Genomic DNA, 27,515 nt, shown 5'->3' with positions numbered 1-27,515 from the left:
AACTCACAGGTTACATACTTTGGACGACACATGGTAATTGAAACAGCTTTTCCAGCTAAACACTTTCAGAGGACATACTGCCTTTGATCACTGCTGAAGGTGAACTGTGGAACATCAAGAAGGATATGTGGCTGATCTGGATCAAGGACACAGTGGCTAGAAGCAGCAATTGTTTTCCATCATTGTTTCTGCCAGGCTAGCTGCTAGGAAGAAAAAGACTGTGATAGCTACTGAGATAGCGCTGGATTCAATCCAAAGGGAAGAAGAGGAGAAAAGCTTTTACCAGAGGTGGATCTCTGATGGAAGCTCTTGCTATGATAGGAGGCCATGAAAGGAGGCTGCAGCTGGAGTTGATGATAGGGGTCAGGTGAGGATCTGAAAACATAATGGATGAAAAGAAAGAGAAAACAGTACTGATACTGAGTAAGAGGTCAAGAGAACAGATGACTGGGAGAGGAAGAACATGATCCATGCAGAGGGAAGGGAAGGGAAGGGAAGGGAAGGGAAGGGAAGGGAAGGGAAGGGAAGGGAAGGGAAGGGAAGGGAAGGGAAGGGAAGGGAAGGGAAGGGAAGGGAAGGGAAGGGAAGGGAAGGGAAGGGAAGGGAAGGGAAGGGAAGGGAAGGGAAGGGAAGGGAAGGGAGCCTTGACAGTGGAGTAGAAGCTCCTCACTAGGGGAAAAGAAGTAGAATGAAGTGATACACTGCAGTGAAGAATGAGTAGAAGCAAGGAAGATGTGGTTTGGCAAAGCAGAAGAGAGAGGCAGCCAAGAGAAAAAGGAATGGAGATGGCCATGGATTCCAGCAGAAGGAAGGATGAGAATGATATAAAGAACAATATGAGTGAATAAAAATTGGAATGACAGAAAGTATTTGACTGGAGACTGTGATGAGGGGCTCTTGGAAATATCTCATTATGTCCATCACCCAAATGGATCTAGAGAGAAGAGGATGTTCTACATCCATAAGCAGTGATAAAATGTTTTAAACTTTTCCTCAGTTGCCAATAAAGGCAGCAAACAGAACACAAAATACTAAAGAGGAATGATACAAAATTTTCTGAGCTGAAAATAGTTGGAAGCAGAGAGAACTAGGCAGAAGTGTTGTATCTACTTGTCCTGTTCTTGCTGTTCCTGAGCCATCTGCTTATGGCTCTGATTATGGAGAGGATCCTGGCCCAGAAATACTCTTGGTCTGATCCAGTACGGCCTTCTTCATGTTGTTGTGTGAGTGTAGAAATGACCATATCTGAGGTAGAAGCAAAATGCAAAGAGCTTAATGCAATTAAGTTGATGCAGGCTAGCTTGTCTCACCCTGAGGTGACAAGGCATAAAATCAGAAGTCTAATAGTAGGGATTTGTAATGAATCTATCTAAAGAGGGGTGGAGCTATGTAATTGTAGTATAACAAGGGTATATTATTATATATCGGAGGAGTAAAAATGGTTCCATTAGTCTGACCTTTAACAGTATATGAGGCAATAGAATTAATATGGAGGGAAAGAATAGAGAATTGTGAGAAAATATGAAATGAAATGAAATAAAATAGTATGTAACCTTTACTGAAGGTAGGCTGTGTCCAAATAATTTCATCTCTTTCTTTGCTAAGAGAGAAATTGTGGTTTCCCTTAACAAGGAAAGTATAGTAAAGGTAATCTAGCTGAAATTCTGTAAAGCTGTTGGTGTAGTGCCTTTAGGAAATGATTAAATAAACCAGAAATGTTGTTATTGGTACAGATTGGGAGGGACCAGTGGAGAGGAAGACTGTGCATTTTGGAGTATCAGAACAATCTTTGTTAAGGTGAGGGTTTACAATCTGAAACAGCAGGGAGAAATGTGAGTGTATTGATTGGTGAGTTGTGACGTGGCTATGAGAAGACAAGTACATGGCTGGAATATATTGTGTGAGGGATAGCAGAGAAATGCTATTTCTGTTGTGTAGGGCTGGGTGATACCTTATCTGGAGTAGTACAGGGATATATGATTTTGATCACCCCTTTTCAAAGATGATAGATTACAAACCTGCATAGGTATGAAAAAGAATATAAGAAATGGAAAACTTGAATACAAGAGACTAAAAAAACCTTAGCATATTTATCTGGTAATGCAAAGGTAGAGAGGGAATCTGAGGTAGATAACAGAGAGAGAGAAGAAATACTAAAGCATAGGATAGTGTTGACAGAAATACAGATGGATGTGAACCAGTTAGGAATATGTTAAAACTGGAATTTATTGCACTGGAACAATCTCTAATCTCCTCTAAAGCAGAAGTTGTTGAACAGTTTCTTAAAAAGTCTAAACAAAATTTATATTTAACAGAAAAATGTGCCTTCCTGAATCAGGTGAGGTCCTGTCTGACTTGTCTATCTCACTATAGCATTACCTTTTTCTGAGATTTGCCTGGTGAAACAGTCCAGCTCAGAGGGTCATAATTATCATTTGGAAGCTGTTTGGATGACCACTGTTATTTCTGAAATAACATCTGAAATTTGAATGCATCTTCACGTGATGGTTCACCAGTTCCTGGTCATCCCTAGGAGTGGATGAGTTGTTACTGACTCCCTTGTCTTCAACCTGCTGTTTACAGCACATCAGGATTAAAAGCAAATGGTGAAAATGACCAGATGAGTACAGTTCTGGCAATTAATAACTACTTGACAGGATTCAACCCGAGGGACTTTATTTTGGGTATGCAGTGGGTGTTTGCAGTGCATGGAGGTGTTGACTGGGCAACAGATGACAACACCCCTGTACCATGCTTTTCTCTTTGCAAGCCAGGAGTTCTTCTAGTCACAGTATATGTATTGCCAGAGGTATGAGCAGTCACTGCACTGGTTTTAGGGTGGGGTTTGTCTTCAGCCTATGCTCTTATACACCATGTCATGGTTTGAGCTCAGAGGGCAACTGAGCACCACGCAGATGCTCACTCCTCCCTTCCCCCCTAGTGCTGAGAAGGGGAAAATAAGCAAAAACACAGCTCGGTCTCCTCTTCCTCCGCAGCACTGAGAAGGAGGGAAGCAAAAGACCCAGAAACTTGAGATAGGGATATGGAGGGGTGATGTCATCCTTTAAGGCACAGGCAAAAGACAGATTCATTTGGGGAAGGAAAAAAAACCCCATAAAATTTAATACAGACACTAACAACAACACCAACACATAACAGACAGAGTAGGACCATGAGAAGCATTACCACATCTTGAAAACACCTTCCCCCACCCTTCCCTTCCATCTGGGCTCAGCTTTGTTCCTGATATCTCTGCCTCCTTCTCCCCAGTGGTGCAATGGGGCAGGAAATGGGGGGTGCAGTCACTCTTACTACTTCTTCCACCTTGGAGTTGGTGGGAAAACTTCTGGCATTCCTCCCCTGTTCCAGCATGGTTCCCCTCTCACAGGAGACAGTTATTCACAAACCAGCTTCAACATGAGTCACTCCCATGGGCGTGTGGGCCACCCCCAAGTGTTGCAGTCCTCTCGGTGCTGAATTACAACAGCGGGGCCTTCTTCCCATGGGGTCCCAGCCTTCTTCAGGTGCAGTCACCTGTCCCAGCGTGGGGCTCCCCATATGCTGTGAATTGGTATCTGCTCCACCGGTGACCTCCATGGGTGTGGTGGGGGGCAGCCCTGCCATCTTACCATGGGATACAGGGAAGTGTCTGCTCCAGCACACCTCCCCCTGCTTTTTCTCCTTTCTTCCACTGATCTCGATGTTCACACAGATGTTCTTCTCACAACTCCCCCAAATCCCCCCAGGTTCCCCTTCTTAAATATGTTATCACAGAGGCGCAGCCACTGCCACTAGCTGACTGGGCCCTGGTGCAATGGCAGGTCTGACCCAGAGCCAGGAAGGCTTCAAGAAGCTTCTCACAGGGGCCACTGCTGTAGCCTCCTCCCCTGCTACCAAAACCCCTACCACTCACTCAAACCAGGACACAACAGCAGAAGCCTTTTTTCATGCTTCAGTTTACTGGAGTTACACATTGGAACTGGCCAGCAGCTGAGAGGCAAATGTGAAGCAATAGTGTTAATGAATAGTAGAGCAAGACCAAGGCATTTATTTTCAAAGTACTAGCCTGTTATGCATCTTATATATGATTCAATTAACATTATTTCTGTTCTAAAAATAATTTATGCGCAGAAATAAATGAAACAAATTTGTTAGCTGTTGAGCTCTCATAACATTTGGCTATCTAGCCCAGAGTTAGCCTACAACAACAAAAAAAAAAGAGTTTCAAACAGATCTTTTTTAAAAAAAGATAAATTAGGCCTATCACTTCCACTGAAGATTTATTTCAGTAACATAAAGAATAAATCAAACTTGAAATAGGACAGGATCCAATGAGAAAATAACTTACTCTGATCCAGTTTAATGCCAAAATGTAGTTATTCATGGCTGCACTGCTAACAGCATAACTGCTTAAAAAGAAATCTGACTTAAAGCTCTTTTGATTGATCTGGAGAGTTTCCTGCATTGCCAGGAAAATTCCATTCAATAATACATTCTTTCTGTATTCACAGGGTTTTTTTTTTTGTTTAAAGCCTACTTTCCACTGGAAAAAAAAAATAGAATCATAGTATCATAGAGTCATAGAATCATAGAATCACAGAATGGTTTGGGTTGGAAGGGACCTTAAAGGTCATCTAGTTCCAACCCCCCTGCCATGGGCAGGGACACCTTCCACTAGACCAGGTTGCTCAAAGCCCCGTCCAACCTGGCCTTGAACACTGCCAGGGAGGGGGCAGCCACAGCTTCTCTGGGCAACCTGTGCCAGTGTCTCACCACCCTCACAGGGAAGAATTTCTTCCTTAGATCTAATCTAACTCTACTCTCTTTCAGTTTAAAACTGTTACCCCTCATCCTATCCCTACACCCCCTGATAAAGAGTCCCTCCCCATCTTTCCTGTAGCCCCTTTTAAGTACTGGAAGGTCGCTATAAAGTCTCCCTGGAGCCTTCTCCAGGCTGAACACCCCCAACTCTCTCAGCCTGTCCTCACAGGGGAGGTGCTCCAGCCCCCTGATCATTTTCGTGGCCTCCTCTGGACCCGCTCAAGCAGGTCCATGTCCTTCTTACACTGAGAGCCCCAGAGCTGGACACAGCACTGCAGGTGGGGTCCTACAAGAGTGGAGCAGAGGGGAACAATCCCCTCCCTCGACTTGCTGGCCACACTTCTCTTGATGCAGCCCAGGACATGGTTGGCTTTCTGGGCTGTGAGTGCACATTGCTGGATCATAGTCAGTTTTCCATCCACTGCTACTGCCAGGTCCTTCTCCACAGGGCTGCTCTCAACCCACTCTTCACCCAGCCTGTGTTTGTGTTTGAGATTGCCTTGACCCATGTGCAGGACCTTGCACTTGGCCTTGTTGAACCTTGTGAGTTTCGCACGGGCCCACCTCTCCAGCCTGTCCAGGTCCCTCTGGATGGCACATCCCTTCCCTCAGGAGTATCAATCGCAGCAGTCAGCTAGGTGTCATCAGAGATGAGGCAGGATCTAGCATTCATCTTTGAGAACACAGGTAAGCCTTACTCTCTGATCTTTGGTCCAGAATGATATCTGTGGTTAGAAATTAAAAATCCTTGTGGTGCAAGCTTCCTTGGATGTGTAAGAGAACAAGAGCTGTGATCCTGCTCATGTCTGTAGGGTACAGCACTGCCATTCTTTCCCAGCGCCTTCCGGTAGCAATTCATGTTAAAACAGAAGAGAAATTTTTGCCTGCATAACAGGTGAATGGAAGCTAACACACCCGATGAACCAGCAGGACTCCAAGGGATCTGTTCTTTATACCTTGTAGCTATGACTTGTAACAATGTTGGAGAGAAAACTGTTTATTGTGCTTCTCTTTTTCTAAATGAAGTTGTAAACTTTTCAACATTTAACCTCTGTCAATTAAGCTTACTCAGAGCAATATGTTAGCAGCAGCCAATGACTTTTTTATAGTCATGATCCCAATATTGCTGGACAAGTGTTAACAAAGGTGAATTGCTTTTTTTAGAGAAAGACAGATCTTACTGTGGCAGAAGCAATAATGGCAACTTAAAGTCAAAAGAGAGAAATCCCAGCAATTGAGGATATTGATTTCTACTTGAGATGTTTCAAGCATCCTCTTTCTCTCCCTCTTTAATTTCTCTTAATACTTATGAATTCCTCATGTCTAGGGATTATCATACTGTGTTAAAATTTGAAAAAAATTTTCCTGCAGTTTCTTAAATTCTGAACATGACAGTAAAATTCTCTGTGCTGTTGTCAAGAAGCCCTCCCACAGAGTCAGAAAAAGCTGAAGAACATGACAGTGGCCAGTGGACACTGATTCAGATCAAGGCTCTAACCACAAGTGAACGTGTAAGGAAGGGTAAGAACACAGCAAGAGTGTAACCCAATCCCAAATATTCTTCCAGCCTTCAACTATTTTCAGCTATTTCCTAAGCTTGATGTGCCTTGGCACAGAGATGGAAGTAGTTGTGCAGCGTTCCTTGAAACCATGTAAAATTCTTGCATCTACAGCACCCTTTGACAAGGAGTTGAACAGATGTGTCATCCTTCTGTAAGAGTCACCTCCTTTTGTTTATTTTGAACTTTACTTCCTCTAGCTTCACTTGACACCCCTACTTTTTATATCAGAAGAAACAGTGAACAGTCAGTTACTGTCCATCATCTCTGGGCCATTTAGGATTTCATAGACCTGTCTTATATCTTCCCAAGCCATCTATTCTCCAGACTGGCTGGTCCCAGCCTACTCAGTTTTTCATGGTACAGGAACTATTCCAGACTTGGAGCATCCTTGTTGCCCTTCTCTGAACTTGGTTCCAAGTTCTACTTTATCTTTTCTGAGATGGCAGAAGACAACTGCACACATTGTTGAAGGTGTAGGCGAACTATGGATTTATAAGGAGTGTTGCAGATTATAGAATTGCTTTTGTTTTTCCCCATTGTCCTGTCATCTTTCTGTAGTCCTTTGAGTTTCATGCTCTCTAAAGCAAGACTCTCAGTCTCCCTTGAGTCTGTGCAGATCCCAGGAAAGAAGCAGAGAGCTGGGATGCGCATAATCTGAAGTCCTGTTCTTGGTTCGGACTGTGACTGTGTGGTGTAGTTTTGGCAAGTCATTCCACTTTTTCTTTTCACAGTCAGGACACTCTCAGATGTGTCAAGGATGACAAGCTTCTTTTCATTGTCATCACTGCAGAGGAAATTATGCTGTGCTGGCAGCCATCGTTCCCTTGCAGGAGATTGAAGGTGAAAGGCTTTGGAACCCTTTTGGGGTTTTGGGGCAGTGGTAGTAGATGGGGATTCAGGTCCTTGGAGCAGCATGCTCTCAGAGAACTTTGCATATGCCTTGACATTCTCACATCATCACACAAAGCTGTGCTGGTACCATCCTCATGGCCCAGCACTTTTAATCTCTGTCCTTCCAATTTCTGGCACCCAGGCTTCTTGTACTAGCCAGTTAATCCAGTTTGGATTTCGCTGTGTCCATACCCAAGCTTGCTATCTCTGGCATAGTTTCCTAGGCAGTCTTAGCCTTACATATTACTGATACACTTATCTAGGGACTGCTGGCTTTGCAAGATGCCACTCCCCAAAAGGTTTCCAATACTTGTGTACATGCAGCTATATATCTGCATACTCATCATATGCAGGCTTGCCCACTTGTGGTGTTCCCTGGCCAGGAGGATGGGATTTTCCACAGTATCAAAAGAATTTCCACAAGAGGTGGACAGCAAATTGCCCTTTGCATGTGGGTTGCATATTGTATGAGCTTATGGATCTGTGAATGCATCAAGTTGGAATTACCCAGTGATCGACTGAAAGACTCCTAAATCCTGTGATCTTTACTTAACACATGAGACCTTAAAGCTCCTCAGGTAGAGATGAGAGGATGCTCATGCATGATCAAGCATCTATGTTTTAATTACTGAAACTAATGAACTATTATCAAGTGAGATGGGGGAGGGATCATGTGTGTGCCTTTAGCTCATCTCATCACAAGGTAGCTTGATGAGTTGAGGAAGAGAAGACTCTAACTGCCTTCACAGATCAGTACCTTCCAATTGAGCTAAATCAGGAACAAACACTGAAGTTACTGCAGCTCAGATGTGGATGGCATATTGCTAAACTTATAATAAAGTCATTGCCTTAATTCAAGTGCCCTTATCATTAGATTCTGATGTGAGGAGCTTCAGATTATCCTGTATTCAGGATCAAAGGCCTCAAGTTTTTCAGTTAAACAAGGTCTGAAGGACTTGTAAACAGATAGGAAATACATTGTCTTTTCCTTGTTTTTCTTTTCAACAGAGTGATGACATAACCAAGATCTCAAAGGCTGCTAAAATAATGGAGCGGATGGTGAATCAGAACACATTTGATGACATTGCACAAGGTATGGCCCTGGTGGGAGATACTTCTAACTCAGGCCAGAAGTCCTGCAGATGAGTGGCCACAGTCGTAGCAAGGGTAGAACAGAAGAGAATGGAACAGAACAGAATAGAATAGAACAGAATAGAATGGAATAGAACGAAATAGAACGGAATAGAATAGAACGGAATAGAACGGAATAGAATAGAATAGAATAGAATAGAATAGAATAGAATAGAATAGAATAGAATAGAATAGAATAGAATAGAATAGAATAGAATAGAATAGAATAGAATAGAATAGACCACTAAAATGAGAAGACTAGGAACCTGCTGACTCACACAAGGCAAACAGTACAGCAGACCATGGGCATGCAAAGAGCATGCCACATCAGCCCTGCTCTGAGCTGGCTGAGGACAGCAGATCTGGTCACCATTGCCCTCCCTGCGGCACTTCCCTCCCTCAGGAGGTACTTTCCTTCTGGATGCAGGTGCTGGTGACAGCTGCCAGTGCTGAGCAGCTCTCTGCTGGTGTTACAGGTCCCAGCCATGGCGACATACTCAATCTCGATTTAAATTTGCAAGGGTTTTACTGTCTCTGACCAGTTTCCTCCTGAAAGGCCACATCTAGCTCTGGGAGTGGCCTGAGGTCACTCTTCACTCTGGGCTTCTGCTTTCTTGTTCATTCTTTGTCTGCTTTTAAATCATCAACTTTGTGTGTGTGTGTGAGGAGTTGACACTTGGTAAAATGCATTTACAGAGCTTGGAGTTGAGACTTAAGGACTGAGACGGTTTTTATATTAACAATTGGGTTGTGCAGAGGCTGTGAGGATAACAGAGTGTCTTTTAAAGCTTCCCTGGCACTGCACCGTGGTGGTTTATTTCTGCTTTATACACCGGGACCTTTTCCTTGATTTTTTTTTGTTTTAGATTTTAAATATTTTGAGGATGCCTCGGATGAATACAGAGACCACGAAGGAACCCTCCTCCCTCTCTGGAAGTTCCAGTATTGCAAAACCAAGAGACTTGCAGTTACTGCCATCTCCTGGTAAGTCTCTTTATTACAAACTTACTTTCGGCTGTACACTCGGGGGAGTGCAATTGAGTGTCATGGCACTTTACAAGGCAGGGCTGGTTTCTCTGGAAGCAATGTTTTCAATAATTACAGTCAGCAGCACCTAGACATACCTTGTGCTTCTGGATGCAAAGCACCTTGTGTAAGACTGAATGTGCCAGGCCTGTGCCGTTCATCAAAAGGGGAGGGCACAGCAGGCTCTGTGCAGCACTAGTACAAAGTGAGTGCAGTTAACAGAGCAAAGAATAGTCCATTCTGGGGAAGCTGGGATAGACATGTCATATTTCTGGACAATATGCTGTAGGAATCAATCCTGAAAAGCCCAGGGGAAGAGAAGGAATAGTGACTGTATTTTTGACAAGTATCACACAGAAGAATTAAAGCAGCAGAAAGGGAAATGCAAACATTGCACGTGCCAGACAGGTAGCACCACAGACTATAAGATGCTGAGGGACTGATACCAGGCAAGACCTTTATGCATGGTACATATTCAGTTGTTGCCCAGACAGCAGTGGTGTTTGTGTACTGGAATCCTACACAGTTCAGTTTAGTAGGCATTTGCCCTGCAGTCCACTTCTGCATATTTATCCCTGGTCAGTCCCAAAATGATCACTGATACTTTTAAAACAACTGTCTTTTTCTGAGATGTTGTTGCCATAGTTACTACCATGAAAAAAGCACTCATCACCAACCTGAATGTGTCCTTTTACTTTTTAACATGCTTGATCGTCCCCAGAACTGGCTTGGTTCATGCACTGAGCATGAGACATACATAGTCAAATCCTGCCTTGTGCTCCCCTGCACTTAGGCCTTCTCCCACTTGTTTTTGCAGTAGTGTGAACACATCTGTGTCTTGCCAAAGAGGATCTATGGAGAGACAGAGCAGGATTGCAGTCTTCTGTCCTTTCAAAGCCACAGCAGTAATTATTCTTTAGTGGAAAATCAAGGATGCAGTTGTGTGAGAATTACAAAATAACAGTAAAATGAGATGTAAAATTGGGAGAAAAGGCATCTTTTATAGGTAGTGTGTGCTGTTGTCATTCTTGTCTCCAGGAAATGATAACAGAATGATGGCCCTGAAACTGGAAGAATGACTCCAAATTGCTTATGTTATAAGCTTTTCTAATGTAATTTTTATTCTCACATTGTTAGCAGTGTTGGTGCATTTAGTGGATAGAGCAAGAGCATTAGGATGCCTAAGTATTAGCCCAAGTGAAAAAGGAGAAGTGAAAAGAGAAGTGGTTTTGATTTATCAATTCATAATAGCATATCAGAGAAAGCACTCATTAGATAATGTTCATATACATTAATTTCACAGAATTGTTACCCACTGGTTGTGCTGTGTGAGCTCAGGACAGCAACATGTAAACCCTACAGTAACTGTCCACACCCAGCAGAAGTTGTAAAGAAGGTAGATGTTTTTCAAGTAAAGAGACTTTAGAAGACATAGTAGATGACTAATTGCTCATAGTCATACTGTTCACCAACTGGGTCAGAATGGAATTTCCCTTCCTGGTCTGGGAATGATCATGAATTTATGAACTGATAGCTTTTTCTTGAAGCATCCCTCATTATTTAATAACAGGTAGGGAAAATATTTGGATACTACTCTGTTGTGGTTTAGAAGCTCCTTTATTCTAGCCCCTGAAAGATGGAAACTGGCACATCCCTGCCTTCTTCCTTTCCTCAAAGACCTCATATTTAAAAGTAAACTTTCCATGATTTAGAAATGGATAAGCCAAGAACTGCTGAAGATTGACATTACGTCTGTCTGTGTGCTTTTTATCCTTTTCAGCTACTGCTGTGATCTTCTGATGTTCTATTTTTTTAATGCATCTTGAGTCTGAAAGAATTACTCATACATGAACTTTACTACTGCATATGTTCAAAGGGTCAGGACCTCAGACTCTATGTAGTTCTGTGAGGATGGACTCTGATATCAATGTATGAAACACTGTGCATTTCTGTGGAACTGCATGATTAATAATAAATGCAATCTTCTATATATTTTCTCATTACAGGAATCCAAAGTACAAGGACCTATTTGCCGTCGGGTATGGCTCTTGTAAGTAACAAGTGCAAAAGAATCATTGAGAAATTTAAAATATTAAACAGGTGCACTGAGATCAAATCATACAATACTCTGGGGGGAGGATTGCATCTCATAGCAAGGACTCACCTAATTTCAAAGCAGCAAATTGAGATTTAACTCAAGATAGGGATTAGGCCTTTCATTCCATTTCACAAACACTCAGAAATGCATAGGCATAGGCAGCCTTAGCCAGGGCTTTTGGTTTATGACAGTGCTGACTCTCCCTTTGGTCACGGACTTGCCTCTAGAAGCACTACTTAATCCTTTTTATCTTACTTGATAGGCTCTGATTTCTCTGTTCCTGCCCTTCTAATTGCTGAAAGACTAGATATGATGTGTTTTGCCAGAAGCTAATCATTTGCCAGAATGAGAGGCTTCTCTAAGTGTAAACTCATTGCTTTCTTGTTAGGAGACACCTTCCAGGGGTGTCTCAGAGGAGCTCTCCATTAGGGCACATCAGGCCTGGATGTTGTGAAAAGGCACTTTCCCTGCTGTAGTGTCTGGGATTGGACATGGGATAATTTTGAGTAGCGACAAACATAAGGTTCGGGAGTTGCAGTGTTACTCCATATTAATCTCTAGCCAGTATTACTGCTGTCACGTTCAGGAAATGGAAAAGATTTCCAACAAGTTGATGTTTTCTCACCTTTTTTGTTGTTGTTTTGTTGTGTGCATTACATCTACCTGCTCAGAGTTTGGGGTTTTTTTTGTTTTTTTTTGGTTTTTTTTAACAGCATGGGAATCTATATCAACAACCTTGCATGTTGTCCTTTTCAGTATCTCTTGTTGCTTACAGACACTCTGACTGTTTAATTCTTGTCTTCACTTACCCCCCTTTACTCCTGTGTAGATGGGATAGTAATGACACTGTGAATAAACATTCTCTCTTCTGTTCTTTCACTCACTTCTACTTTCTAGCTCTACCTGAAGTGCTGTCTATCAAGAATAGCTTCTTAGGCAGGGGACAGGATTCTGGTAGTTCCCCCAAGGACTACTGCTTCCCAGGGAAATTCCCAAAGGGAGAAGATGAATTGTGAGACAAGTTTTCCTGGCATCTTTCTCACCCAGGTAGTGTTGGCTTCTCAATGTTTTCTTCTCAGCAGACTACTCAATAAATTTTTCAGGCCCCTGAAAGTGCTTCTGGGACTTGCCAGGACTCTACTCTTCTCCACTGCTACTAGCTGGTCTAGTCACATTGCTGGCATTCTCATGTTGTGAACAGTTACCTTAAATCCTCAGCTTTACAGTGAATGGTTGCTATTAATTAACAAGAGAATACAGACGAACGACCAAAATCCCAAACTATTTTAAGTCTCTGCTGACTTTTACTCTGAGCTTGTGAAGATCACAACGGTACACCACCTGCACATCTTCAGGGCATCTGCTCCTTGTGAAGATGTCCCCTCAGGTCCTACCATTAACTCTGACACAAATAAGAGAGAGGCTGAGAAAAGAACAGTATTGCAAAGGCAGCAGAGTCTTCTTTCTCCTTGCTGCAAGAAGAGGACAGACTGCAGAACAGTCGAACTACAGTCATTAGGTTTGTGAGAAGGACTAGGTGTTTTGACCAGTCAGTCTCCCCATTGTCTCTAGCAAGAGAGTTGTCTTTCTTCTCTGAGTATTAGTATTTTATTTATTTAAATAAAAGCTAACTCTTCTGTAGGGCACTAATAATTCTCTGTTTGGCTTGAAATAAAGATCAGTCATGGGGCTACAGGTAACCAGTGATTAGGAATTGCAGATAACATGATTAGGCACTAAAATTTTTACCCTAAATACCCCAACCCTAGGAAATCTTTGTGGAGAACAGAGTGTGGGGGAGCCAAAGAAAGGACCTTATCAGTAGCTACATCTTTGCCCACCAACCATTTCAGTTAATCCATATGTGCTTGCAAATTACAGGTGGACATTTTGGTGGTGTTCTTTGTGCTGAAAAAGTCACAATCTGTTGTGAATTTATGGACTACCAAGGCAAGTCATTTTAAGGGAACACCTTTTTTTGAATGAACACTGAAGGCTCCCAGCTGTGATAAAATGACTAATGAAATTCATTGTTGAGAAATATAGTGCATGTGAGATAAAAAGCTCAGCACTGGTCTCCAAGGAGATTGCTGTTATTCAGGAAGTGATCTTGAAGACATTCAAGTACGTGTTTCTTTTCAAACACTTTGTAGTGCTCAGCAATAGTCAAAAAGGCAAAACAAAAACTGATGAGAATTACTATGAAAGAAAAAGAAAACAAAGCTTCTGGATACAGTGGAAACAAAATAGAAAACTACATATAAAGCAGCAGTAGGAACAAGAATAGAAAACTAAAAAGAACAAAACAAGATTTGTGATAAACTGACATCTTGATTACTGTGTGCAGTTCTGGCTGTGAACTCTGAAGAAGAATGACTTAGGCTGTGGAAGGATTGGAAAAGTTCCAGAAAAGGGCAGCAAGATGAACAGAAATGTGCATGATGACTTTTGATCAGAGAGCATAAACAGCCTAGGACTCTTATAACAGACAAGGGAGAGGGACTTGGTATGGGTCTGTAGAATCCTGAGTGGCATGAGGAAAAGGAAAAGGAGCCAAATGTTCATTATTGCCCATAACACAGGAATGAGGGAGACCTTATGAAATTATTGAGTAGAGGATTAAGAAAAATTTAAAACGAAATAATATGATACATAATAAAATTGTGGAACTTTTCTTCATTCCTTTGTGATCTGGGGGACAGAGGTACACAGTGATTCAAAAGAGGTTAGATAAATTCATGGAGGACCAGTTTGCTGTTGGAAGGACAAACCAACTGATTCAGTAAGTTCATAAGGACTTGGGAGTAGTAGCGGATGGAAAATTGACTATGAGCCAGCAATGTGTGCTCACAGCCCAGAAAGCCAACCACATCCTGGGCTGCATCAAGAGAAGCGTGGCTAGCAGGTCGAGGGAGGGGATTCTCCCCCTCTGCTCCACTCTCGTGAGACCCCACCTGGAGTACTGTGCTCAGCTCTGGGGACCTCAACATAAGGGGGACATGGAACTGTTGCAGCAAGGCCAGAGGAGGCCATGAAGATGATCAGGGGGCTGGAGCACCTCCCCTGTGAGGACAGGCTGAGAGAGTTGGGGGTGTTCAGCCTGGAGAAGAGAAGGCTCCAGGGAGACCTTAGAGTGGCCTTCCAGTACTTAAAGGGGGCTACAGGAAAGCTGGGGAGGGACTTTTTATCAGGGGATGTAGCCATAGGAGAAGGAGTAATGGTTTTAAAGTGAAAAAGGGTAGATTTAGATTAGATCTAAGGAAGAAATTCTTTACTGTGAGGGTGGTGAGACACTGGCACAGGTTGCCCAGAGAAGCTGTGGCTGCCCCCTCCCTGGAAGGGTTCAAGGCCAGGTTGGACGGGGCTTTGACAAACCTGGTCTAGTGGAAGGTGTCCCTGCCCATGGCAGGAGGGTTGGAGCTAGAGGATCTTTAAGGTCCCTTCCGACCCTCCAACCCAAAACTTTCTATGATTCTATAACTGCAAGTTGCTGGAAGCTCAGAGTACATACAAGCGGGTAGACCTATATTTGCTGAGATTCTCTCAGAATTTAAACAGTTGGTACTCAGTACTCTTGGAGATAAGATACTTGGCTACAGGGACCTTTGTTGTGGTCCTAAATAGTCATTCTTTTGTATTTCTCTGTTCTCTGACAATGAAATCAGATGGGTTGTCTTCATTTGTACTAGTAAGGAATGTGTTCTGCTCACAATATTGCAACATTTCACTTTCCTCTTAAAATGACATTTTTCTCTTGAAGTTCATTCCATCTGAGCCCTGAAAATGTTCCTGTTAGTTTGCCAAGAAGCCCAAATTGGCCTGACAATCTCTTTAGTTCAGCAGGCAGCAGCTATTCTAAAGAGAAGATTAGGATCAGCCTTTGCAAAAGAAAGCATGGTGAGAAGTGCTCAGGATATTCCTTGCCTCGTACAACGCAGCAAAATCTTAATGTGCTCAAGAGAGTGTAGGAACTGGACAATGCCTTCCCACTGCCCTTCCACCCAGCTACAGGAGGAGAGATGCAAGCTCAGGGATGGTAACTCCCCTGTCCAGACAGTTGTTCTAACTTGTTACACTAAGCAAGACCCTGATGCATGCTTTCTGGGTTGTGCAGCAGTATTTTTTGTTTGTGTTAGTTCTGCCAGGGTCCATTGTGCCCAGGGCAATACATAGATGCAGAGGAAGGCAGACCCTATGTCAGTGGTTTGCCATCTAAGTGGGCAAGAGATCCAGAAGACTTCTTTTCCTATTTTTATAGCAGGCACAGAGGACACAGTTCATCTCAGACAGCTGTAGCCAGCTGTCAGCTAGAGGCTGAGTCTCTTCCCTAAGCCTCCCCTTTAGTCAGCAGTGAGAGATCAGCACACCCAGAGGCCATTCATCCCGTAGTAAGCCTGGTGTCCAGGAGAGGAGCTAAGCAGCCCTCTGGAAGGGGTGATGTCTTCCCATGGACTATAGAGTGAGCCTAGGCAGAGCATCTAACCTAGATGCCTGTCTCTTAGACGGCTAAAGTGAAGCAAGATGAATCCTGGCCAGAGGAAATAATCCTGGAGTCACACAGGAGCTGGGGTAGAGCCAGGAGCAGAACCCAGTTCTTTGGGTCTGCGGTGGCCATAATTACATTGCCAGTATTTTGTGCAGTATGCATTTGGGAGCACTGCCAAGGTACAAATAACACATTTGTCCCACTGCCCAAAGTATACTTTCTGAAACAAAAGTTCCCTTGTTTACTGTGGGTCCATTTCACTCCGGCATGGTGAGTTCTTTACAAAGAGAGCCCTAGCCTCTCCCTTGCTTTTGTATCCTATTTCTGGAGTTTTCACCAGTGATTTATTTGGATGGTATTTCTGATGCTAATGACATTTCTTTGGCATGAGACAGTCTCTCCTGAACAAGGAAATATTGTCATCGTAATTTGCAATTCAGGATCTATGCTGCTTGGCTGGAATTAATTTTTATTCCCATCAGGAGGAGTTGTCTTTCTGTTTTTGTTTTTACATAAATGAGGTTGCTGGATTTCTGGCTAGACTGACAGCCTGCAGTGCAGGGTTCAAAGAGGCTGTGATGGGTGTTGGGCTTGTGTTCTACCTTGCTGATGGGAGCACTACTAATACAAGCTCAGGCCTTAGCAATCACCCCAGTTCATGTTGCAGAAGCAAGTGTGCCTCTGACAGTCTTCAGAGATGGCTTTTTATGTGCAGCTCCATCTGTCAGCACATGAGTTGAGTAGGGAAAAACAGTATCCGTAAGGCCAATGTATTTTATCCTACTGTTTCTTTGCACTTAGTGGATGTAACTTGCCAGTCACAAGAATGCGTAAAGAGTATGGACTCACACCAAAAGCACTGGCAATCTTTCAAAGGTATCTACTCAGTTCTTCACAGATATCAGTCTGAAATGAGGCCTCATGTAGACAGAAGTAGACCATGTAAAGATGTCTATGCTGCTCTAGCTTTCTTGTGTAAAATCAGCATGAACAATTCTATTACAGGGTCCTTATACTGGTGTGACTGCATCCAAAGTAAGAGTTGTTATGATTCTGTGACTGAACTAAATGGGTATAAAATCTGGGCCAGCATTTTCAGAGAGATGAGCTGGTACTTAACAGATGTCCTGAGGCTCCCTGGTGCTGAGGAGTCATGGTTAAACACTGTGATCACAGGAGAGCTCTTGTTGCACTCTTCTACAACGTAGTGACGTGTAGATACAGGGAGACTGGGTGTATTTACTGAACAGTCTTCTATCTTCCCATTTCTGAAAAGCACTGCCGAATGAACACAGTCTTTTACTTACTGCCCTCCACTGACTGAGGCTGATGAATGGTCACTGCAATAAGGATATTCCCAAATGGGACATGCCTAGGGTGCTTCAGAGGGAACAAGGAGGGGAGAAAATGAGCCAAGTGGCTTTAACAGCAAAGTACTGCAGCTTCCTACTCACCTCTGTGCTTTGTAGGTATAGTTGCTCTGCTGGAGATCTCATCACTCAGCAGTTCTGCCACTTTTCAAGTCAACTGAATCTGTTCATCCTCAGTGCTCCATGAGCACTTAACACTAAAGGATGAAGCTCCTCAAGGAGCTAGCTCCTCAGTAACACTGAGAAACATTCTCTTCAGGAAGGGTAATGAAGACAAGATAGCAAGATGAATGTCAAATAAAAGAAGCATGGTCAAAGAACACATTTCTCTTAGCTTGCAAACAGCTTCTCAGCCAGGATTTGATCCTGCACAGACAACTGAAAGGAGGATTCATTGCCACACACCATAATTGGTGATGAGTATTTGCAGAATCAGACATTAGAGATTAGAATAAAGAAGATGACTGGTAACAAAACTAGCTCGTTTAAAGAGGGGAAAAGTCATCTTGCAGGGACTGAGAGAGTATGTTTGGAGGTATGTAATTTTTCTCTCCCCCTTTTTGTGCAAGAAGCCTGGGTCCCCTCTGTCTAGAAAGCAAATAGTGGAAAAATAAATAGTAGGGTATTCCTAATCCACTATTCACTCCAAAGATTTAATGAAAATTAAGGTCAGCTCTATCTTACACACCATTTAGGTTCATACACAGTCTGTTCCAAGCCCCAAAGGCTTCTGATAGGTCAAATACTTTGTTTTCTAGCAAAATATTTCTCTGCCAGATATGAATTTGAGAGGCACAAGTAAGGAATCATAGGATCATAGAATGGTTTGGGTTGGAAGGGACCTTAAAGATCATCTAGTTCCAACCCTCCCACCATGGACAGGGACACCTTCCACTAGACCAGGTTGCTCAAAACCCCGTCCAACCTGGCCTTGAACACTGCCAGGGAGGGGGCAGCCACAGCTTCTCTGGGCAACCTGTGCCAGTGTCTCACCACCCTCACAGGGAAGAATTTCTTCCTTAGATCTAGTCTAAATCTACCCTCTCTCAGTTTAAAAACATTACCCCTTCTCCTATCCCTACACCCCCTGATAAAAAGTCCCTCCCCATCTTTCCTGTAGCCCCCTTTAAGTACTGGAAGGCCACTATAAGGTCTCCCTGGAGCCTTCTCTTCTCCAGGCTGAACACCCCCAACTCTCTCAGCCTGTCCTCACAGGGGAGGTGCTCCAGCCCCCTGATCATCTTCACAGCCTCCTCTGGACCCGCTCAAGCAGGTCCATGTCCTTCTTACACTGAGAGCCCCAGAGCTGGACACAGCACTGCAGGTGGGGTCCTACAAGAGTGGAGCAGAGGGGGAGAATCCCCTCCCTCGACTTGCTGGCCACACTTCTCTTGATGCAGCCCAGGACATGGTTGGCTTTCTGGGCTGTGAGTGCACATTGCTGGATCATAGTCAGTTTTCCATCCACTACTACTGCCAGGTCCTTCTCCACAGGGCTGCTCTCAACCCACTCTTCACCCAGCCTGTGTTTGTGTTTGAGATTGCCTTGACCCATGTGCAGGACCTTGCACTTGGCCTTGTTGAACCTTGTGAGTTTCACACAGGCCCACCTCTCCAGCCTGTCCAGGTCCCTCTGGATGGCACATCCCTTCCCTCCAGTGTGTCGACCGCACCACACAGCTTGGTGTCGTTGGCAAACTTGCTGAGGGTGCACTTGATCCCACTGTCCATGTCCCCAACAAAGATGTTAAATAATACTGGTCCCACTACAGACCCCTGAGGGACACCACTTGTCACTGGTCTCCACCCAGACATCGAGCAGTTGACCACAACATGGAGTGCAAACATCCAGACAATTCCTTATCCATCAATCACCTCTCTGTTTTCCCTGTGCCGTAGCAGAGTTTCCAGGAGGATCTGCTCCATGATCTTGCAGGGCACAGAGGTGAGACTGACTGGCCTGTAGTACTCTGAGTCTTCCTTTTTTTCCCTTTTTAAAAATGGGTGTTACCTTTCCCCTGTTCCAGTCAGCGGAAACTTCACCAGACTGCCATGACTTTTCAAATGTGATAGATAGTGGCTTAGTAACTTCATCCACCAGTTCCCTCAGGACCCTCAGATGCATCTCATCAGGTTCCATGGACTTGTGCACCTTCAGGTTCCTTAGATGGTCTTGAACCTGATCTTCTCCTACAGTGGGCAGTTCTTCATTCTTCCAGTCCCTGTCTTTGGATTCTGTGAACTGGGTGGTATGGCTAGAGCACTTGCCAGTGAAGGCCAAGGCAAAAAAGCTGTTGAGTACCTTGGTCTTCATGTCGATTGTATCCATCTCTCCCATTTCATTCATCAGGGGGAGTTACAGTTTCTTTCATCGTCCTTTGTTCTGTGTACCTGAAGAAACCTGTCTTCTTATTTGCTATGTCCCTAGCCAAGTTCAGCTTCAGCTGTGCCTTGGCTTTTCTGATCTCCTCCCTGCACTCTTGGGCCATATCTCTTTAATATTCCCAGGATGTATATTCCTGCCTCCACTGCCTATGCATTTTGATTTTGTGTTTTAGTTTGTCTAAGATGTCTTCACTTAGCCAAGATGGCCTCCTGCCTCCCCTGCCCAGCTTCTTGCACATCAGGATTGAGAGGTCTTGTACCCTAAGAAAAATGTCTTTAAATCCAGCTCTCATTCAATCATTTATCTCTGAGGGCAGTTTCCCAAGGGACCACACGCACTAGCACCCTAAACAGATGAGAATTTGCTTTTCTGAGGTTTAGGATCCTGACTCTACTTTTTACCTGTCCTGTACCACTCAAGATTGAGAATTCTACAAGGCAATGATTGCTGTAGCCCAGGCTACCTCCAGTCTTGACGTCTCCAATAAGTTCTTCCGCACTAGTGAACAGGTCCAGCAGTGCCTCTCCTCTGTTTGGGTTCTCCATCACCAGTACTAGGAAGTTTTCTCAACATACTCCAGTAGTTTCCTGAACTGCTTGCAGGTTGTAGTGCCATTTTTCCAGCAGACGTCCAGGTAGTTGAAGTCACCTATCAGGATATGGGCCTGTGAGCCCTCTCCTGATAGGAAAGGCCAGGATACCCTGTATCCAGGTTCTTTCAAGGGAAGGAAATTTATTAAGCACCCTGTACCCTGATGGTTTCCAAGGGTGGTTATTACCTCACGATGCTGTAGAGAGACATTAAAACATTAAAGTCTTGGCAATCTGAGTTAGGGTAGATACTCTCTCATACAGAGTGTAGGATCCTGAGCATGTAAGCAAGATGCTTGTGCCAGGCAGCAGAAGGAACTTACTGTATTACTACAGAATTGTGCCCTTGCCCTGCCAAGTACCTTCTCTTCAGCTATGGACAGTCTGTTGATTAAAATAAACTTGCGGAAGATGCAAATCTGGGAGCTGGGTTATATATCAGGAAAACGTTCCTTCCTGATCCCAATACAAGAGCAATCAAAGCATTGAAGGATAAGTTGTGGTTGTAACTTTTCTAAGGCAAGCCTATGGGTGTTCTGAGTATGGGGAGGACAATCTTCTTGGAGTCAGGAAAGAAAGTAATGGACAAAAGGGCTGGATCCCATCCTACCTTCATGTGCTGGCTGGAGAATTTTTCTTAAAAGCTGGGTAAAATATCTTTTAGAATGATGCTCAGTTTCCTTGCCAAAACTCCATCTGATGGTAAGTCCTTCACCTCCCCTGCTATACTGTTCCAACTTTGAACTGGTCTGCCCTCTGGTAAATTGTATTTCAAGGCTGAATTTGTCTAACTTAAATTTTCAGCCATTTAAACTAATTATTCTCTTGGCACAAACTTAAAAAAACCTTTCCAGCATGTCCGTTTTCCATAAGTGGTGTAAGTGCCCATACGCATTGATGAAGGTATCTCTCATTTTTCTCTTCTTTAAACTGAACTCATCAAGCCATACTCAAGATTTGTTTTCCATCTGCTATGTTATTTCAGTGGACTTTTTCTAATCCTTCTCCAACTCACCCACACGCTTCCTGACTGCAAATGCCATAGCAAGGCATACTCACCTAGTTTCTGTCTTATGCATGCCACCCACCATTGTGTCATCTTGAGGCTCTCTCAGCAAACATTTTGTATCATTATGTAGATCAAACTGAAAATAATAACCAGTGCTGAACTAAGAACTGATGTCTGGGAATCTGCTCTAGAAACGATCTCAGTTCGTTTCTCTGTTTACAGCTCCACTTGAGTCTCTGGCAGTGAACCAGTTTTTAATCCAACTACTATGTGCTCTGCTAATTCCATGTCATATAAGTTTTTAAATCATATATTATGATGTACTTAATTGAATGCTGAATGAATACACAGATATATTCTTGTTAGCACAGTTATTTCGTCCGTTATCCTGACAAGAGGGATGGCAGTTTTGACAAGACATTTACCCTCTCCATAGGTCTAGGGATTGAAGTAATAGGGGAGATAATTGAATAGGACTGGGGTCCTCACACTGAAAGAATCTCACTGCATATAGATAAGTTCTGTGATCATTAGTTGATTTAACTACTTGTTAGAACCTATAATACTTTATCTGGTCTTGAAACATAGATAAATCCTTCAAGTTGTCTACAAGATCTCAGTCAAATTATGAAAATAACAACTTATGGAGCCCAGCTCTCTGAAACTCACAGATAATTTAGAAAGTAATAAAAAAATAGAACTGAGAAGGATTTCAAAAAGTTATTAGTCCGTGTCCATGCAAGATAGTACTTTATTTAAAACAGGCTGTGGGCTTAAGGAGAGTGAGTGTTAAAAATTGTACCAGGTATTTGTTTGTGGGTAATTTTATTCTCTACAGTGGTAGATTTAAAGGGTGTGATGCAGCATGAGGAAGACAGTCTGGACTGGATTTACATAACAATCTGCTATTAAATTTGGTATTTTCTGATGAATGACTGAAGAGCTTTAAGTAAAAGCACTAAGTGGTTTGAATACTGTCTAACAAATTCAGATCTCTGAACCAGCTCACAGAAAGTCTCTTCCAGGTGGCTTTGGAGATGTTTAGATATTTAAATTATGTTCCCAGAACAGGCAGAGAAGACATCTGGGAGCAAAGATCAGTGCTAATCTTTCTCTAAACTATATGAGTTTATTTTTATATTGGGAATAGAGATTGAAGACCTTGTCAGAGAGAGAAAGCATTTTAGATTAGATTGCTTAGATGAAATTCCTTGGCTTGTGCACATGCTGTGTGCACATGAGTTTCATATGAGTGGGCTGCACTGGAGAGTCGGGGCTGGCAGCTCCCCAGTCACATAATGACCTGTGTGCTGGACCAGGTCCAGCAGTGAGCTTCAGCCTTTTGGGACTCCACAGTCAAGCTACTGAAGTTTTCTGAGTGCAATACCACAGAAGGCTGATGACAGAAATTCATGTGACCCATACACCTCAAAGAGAACTTCATATTGCAGTCTGGATTCAGTTTACTATTTGGCCTACATTTGTATAAAGAACTAAAATGCTATAACAGCTCCCAGCTTTGGAAAATGTCTCCATGTCCATTCAGAGGCATGTGCCCAGCACTGATCTGAAGGTGATGTAATTAAATACGCCTTCAATGATAAAACACCCAGGAGGTTCACTCTGACTTTTTGGTAACAGATTTGAGAACTGCATTGTGCCAACATGGTGGCTGAATGTTTCCTTTTAGCTGTGAATGTATTGTTTATTGATGTTTTGGATATTTGTACTGTAAGTTGAAAGACCATCACCTTTTGTGAATGCTGGTGATGACAGTTATTAATGGTAGTTGATATAATAGTTAGTGATACCTAGCTATCAGTAGTGAATTTATGTTGGGAAAAAAAAAAGAGACAAACACAGAATTAAAACATAATGTTTGCTTAGGTGGCAGTGATTTTAATTGATTATATTTGTTATATCAGGCAGACTGAAGCCCCACTAAGTAATATGTGAAGTTGTTATTGTAAGGGAATACTGCAATACAGAAAACAAGCATCAACAAAATAAACCCAGAAAAAATTAAAAGGAAATATGGAAGTCTTATTTGTGAATTGTTGAAGAACATTTGTATGGACACTGAGTACCCCCACAATCAAAAAGGAAGACCCTGGAGGACATGGGCCTGCTCTGTATTAATTTATGAGTGCTCTTTGTGCTATGTGACTTTTTAATAGCTGTAAGGAGTTTTCCATGACTACATTGTATTAATTAAAAGAGGCTGCTGCGGAAAAAAAAGGCAGGAAAGAAAACATCGCGATCAGATGCCCCTGAGGCAAGCATATCAAAAGTCATTAATAACTAGGTCTAATGCTAATCTGTGTTTTCATCCATGAAGAAGAAATAAACAGAAAATCACTTCTGATAAAATATTTTGATGAGACAAATATCTGGGAGGTGATAAGAAATGGAACAATCTGATCAAAGAGCGGCTTAGATCCCTTTGTTGCAGAGTACAAGGCATCACTCTGTGTTACAGCGTCCAACCATATGTTCAAAGAAATTCAAGACATGCAAACATACCGGGGGGAGCCCTATCTTGCGGAGCAATGGTTGAAAAGATAGCTTGTGATGAAACCCCAGAGCTGTACTGCATTGGAGATCCTTTGGTCTATAGAGAGGGTGGTTTGCAAAGGAACTGAGAGGCTGAAAGAGCCTTTTTTATTTAATGCTGGAATGACCACCCTGGAAAGGCATGCTCACCACTGGTGACATGCCAAGGAGAAGGGTGATAAACTGGGAGGGGTTCAAAAAAGAATGAAAGAATGATCTAACAACAGGATGACTGACCTGGGAAACAAATTCAAGGAATTCGATTTGTTCAGCTTGTCAAGGAAAAGCTTATTAGGTAGTTGGATTGCAGTCTGTTAACTCTCTGTATTGGGAAAGCAGATTATGTAACGAAGGGATCTTTAATCTGCCAGACAAATGATGTAACAAGATCAAAGAAGCTGAAGCTACATGAATTCAGGGCAAAGTGTGAATTTTTAATAGCAGATAATTGAGAACAATTAATTTTGCTGTGTGGTAAATTCCCAACCTCTGGAAATTTTAAAGATGTGATATTTGTCTCTAAGTTTTGGTCAGTCATGGCCATAATTTTTTCATTTAAAACAAGGTTTAATGTAGAAAAATCTTATGTTCTTTACATCTTATATTCTTCAGGAGTCTGATTTATTCACTCTTCTAACCTTTCTAGAGGCTGCTTTCTGCACTGTCTCATGTTGGACGCCTTAAAGTTCATTTGCAAAACATCTGTATACTCCTCCATGGTCTGACAGTCTTTGAAAAACCTTCCTAGTGGAATCAGTGTTAGAAATTTAAGCCATCATATGTCTGGTTTATTGAGATAACTAATTGTGGTCAATTAAACGTAATTACACTGAAAATTACAACACTTTAAAATCTGTTTTCCAAATACCAAATATCTCTTACCACACATACAGTTCTGGGAGTGTAAAATTGATGGTACCTATTATACTGTCAACGCTGTTAGTAAATACAACCTAATAAGTATAATACATTAAGTGAATCATATGAAAGATTAATTTCAGTTAGTGACTTAATTACTGATTTGTAATTTAAATTCTGTAAGCTTCGCCTAATTTTTCCTAGCCTTAACCTTTTAATTCACTTAATTTTAAATCAACTCATAATATCATCTTTTGCAGTAGCGTTTTGTTAAGCATGAAACAGTAAAGAGCTCTGTTGATGTGTTTGGGGAAAAAGATGTATTAACAGATTTTCCAGAGTCTGGGGATCAAAGGAGCTGCTCAGCCATCCTGTTGTGTCTCTGGTGTATTGCAGGCCATTAACTTCCACCCACTTACCTCTCTGTCTAGCCTAGTTGGTTTGATTAGAGCATTTTTATCCACAGGAGACTAAACATTTGTGTGCCATTGAGTCTTACCTGTTTGATAAAGCCAGTCTGACACCTTCCCCTTCTTAGCTTTGTCCCTGGAAACAGCTACGTTTAAGTTACTGTGGAAATTCTTTTTTTAGCATTTGCACAACAGAACCAAGGAGAGATGGGTTAACTCTCTTTGTTATTGATGTCAAGGCAAAGGCCTCATAATGAAAATCTGCTAGAAGACTTTCCACCCCTCTGTACTGAGAGACCTCTTGACTCAGCAGAAGATGATCAACAGATATTGAGGACAGTCAAAACAGCTCTACACGCTGTCCTTTAAAAGCATAGTTTTATGCTCTATTTTAAAGATTCTTTTTCTGAGATACAGATGTTCTTGTGCCCATGTTCTATAAGCCAAACACTGTTTGAGTTTGTCTTTCACATTCCTGCCAAATACTAAGGTTACATTATCATCATATCTTGACTTCTCCATAGCAAAGTTCTGGAATCAAGTCTCCTTCTCACACACTGGTCTAAGTAGCAAAAACATTGTTGGAGTCCTGAGAGCAGTAATAGACTCTAGTGGCCCTGACCACTCTCACGAGCATCACTTCTCAAGAGCAGTGGGATGACCTCTGGCTGCCAAGGCCCCGGCACCTCTGGCTGCGTTACCGTGCTTGGGTGTCAGCTCCCCATCTCTTATGGAGCAGCCAGTGATTCCTGCAACCAAACCTGACACATATTCTGATCGCCCGATAACCCAATGTTTAGGTATATAAACAGAAAAGTAAAATCTGGATAAAACACAAGCCAGCATTACTTAGTCATCATCTATTTACTTTTGCTAGATACTTAATTGTTTTTCCATATTAACTTGTACTTTTAAGGACTTGTTTTTCTTCTGCTTGCTTTATTTTTCATTGCTAAAACCTTGATATGGGCTACAAAGCAGATTTCCTAATCTGTGTGCTTTGAGTTCTATCTGAGAGATAACAGTAGCAAGACTGAAGATCTGGCCTTGGTTTAACTCTTTGTGTTAGGACTTCAAGGATGACGTTCACTAACATGGGTGGATTCACAAACGATAGAAATCTTGTAAAATCCTTTTACCTGACAGTAATCCAGATTTATACAGCAGTTTCTTCAGAGGAATTCCAGAGCCTCCCTGCAAGGGAAGACTAAATGAATTGATTTATTTAGCCTCCATAGTGCTCCATAAGTATATTGGGGCTGATGAATGCCAAGGAGGCATAAGAGCTATTTAAGGCTAGTGCAGGCATATATATTAGTTTAAGGGAAAGTTTGGTATGCTATGGATTTGCTCTGGCTGCCTGCCAGGAACAGGCTCTGGATCCAGCGACCTGAGAGGTTGTTCCATTTCCTCTGTTTCTCAGATGCAACTGTGGTTGTGAAACCAGCCACACAGATAGGGAATGCTGCTGACACCATAAGTTTTATTTATCACCTCATGCATAGTTTACTGTGGTTAATTACTCAGTAATATTAAAGCTCAAAAGTTTTAAAATCCTTGGTAGGAAGATAGAGCTATTGTTAATCTGTCATGACTATAGGAATGCAGCCTCTTGTAGTGAAGTGTTGCAGTTGAAAAACACTGGTCATAGAAATAATTTCTACAGAATTCCGTTATGATTTTTTTAAAGTTAACTGTTGCAGGCTTAGATAGGATCAGGTGATACGCATTTTTCATTTGTGTTGAGAGTCTTTCAAGCTAAGGAGGTACTTCAATGTTGAATCCCTGTGTGGAGTCTGTAATTTCCAAGCAGTTCCCTGGGTGTAAAAGAGGGGCATTTTGTGTATTGAGGGGGTTGCTGTAGAAAACATCCTTGTTTCTGTCCTGTGATGTGGATGGCGCTGCAGGGATTCTTAATGAGCATGTTGCTGTGTGGCTGAGATGTAGTGGATATACCAGCTTGAAATAAATTTTAATGTCTTTCAGCTGTAATGCTTAAGTACCCTCAAACATGCTGCTCCAATCAGTTTGTTTGGGTTAGATTACCTTATATTGTGGCAATACTTTTTTGTCTGTGCATGGAGATGAAATTCTCTGTCTCCTCTAACTCAGATGGGGGAAAGATAAATCACTATACGTGAGTTCAACAGAGCTTGTGATCAGTCCTTCTGTACAGACATTATTACCAGTGGTGTGACTGTCAGTACCACACTGGCCAGATGGGTGGTTATTAACCCAACTTCCACTTTCATAGCTTTATTTCTGAACTGAACTGAATGCTAAAATGCTGGGCACTGTAGAAGAATCTATGCAGAGAATGTAAG

General features: G+C 42.5%; 1 protein-coding gene across 1 annotated transcript in view; it reads left to right on the top strand.

Moving 5' to 3' along the window:
* The window catches only part of DNAI1 (dynein axonemal intermediate chain 1), a 152,661-nt gene that overhangs the window by 21,483 nt on the left and 103,663 nt on the right, over positions 1-27,515 (top strand). The window contains exons 15-17 of the mRNA XM_074813687.1: positions 8,283-8,367; positions 9,272-9,389; positions 11,438-11,481. Of these exons, the coding sequence (XP_074669788.1) occupies positions 8,283-8,367; positions 9,272-9,389; positions 11,438-11,481 (247 nt within the window). The remainder of the gene's footprint in view (positions 1-8,282; positions 8,368-9,271; positions 9,390-11,437; positions 11,482-27,515) is intronic.

Source organism: Strix aluco, chromosome Z (genome assembly GCF_031877795.1).
Source record: "Strix aluco isolate bStrAlu1 chromosome Z, bStrAlu1.hap1, whole genome shotgun sequence".
In the NCBI taxonomy this organism is placed as follows: Eukaryota; Metazoa; Chordata; class Aves; order Strigiformes; family Strigidae; genus Strix; species Strix aluco.
Note: the sequence above shows the minus strand (reverse complement) of the source record. Positions and strands in the feature narration are given on the sequence as shown.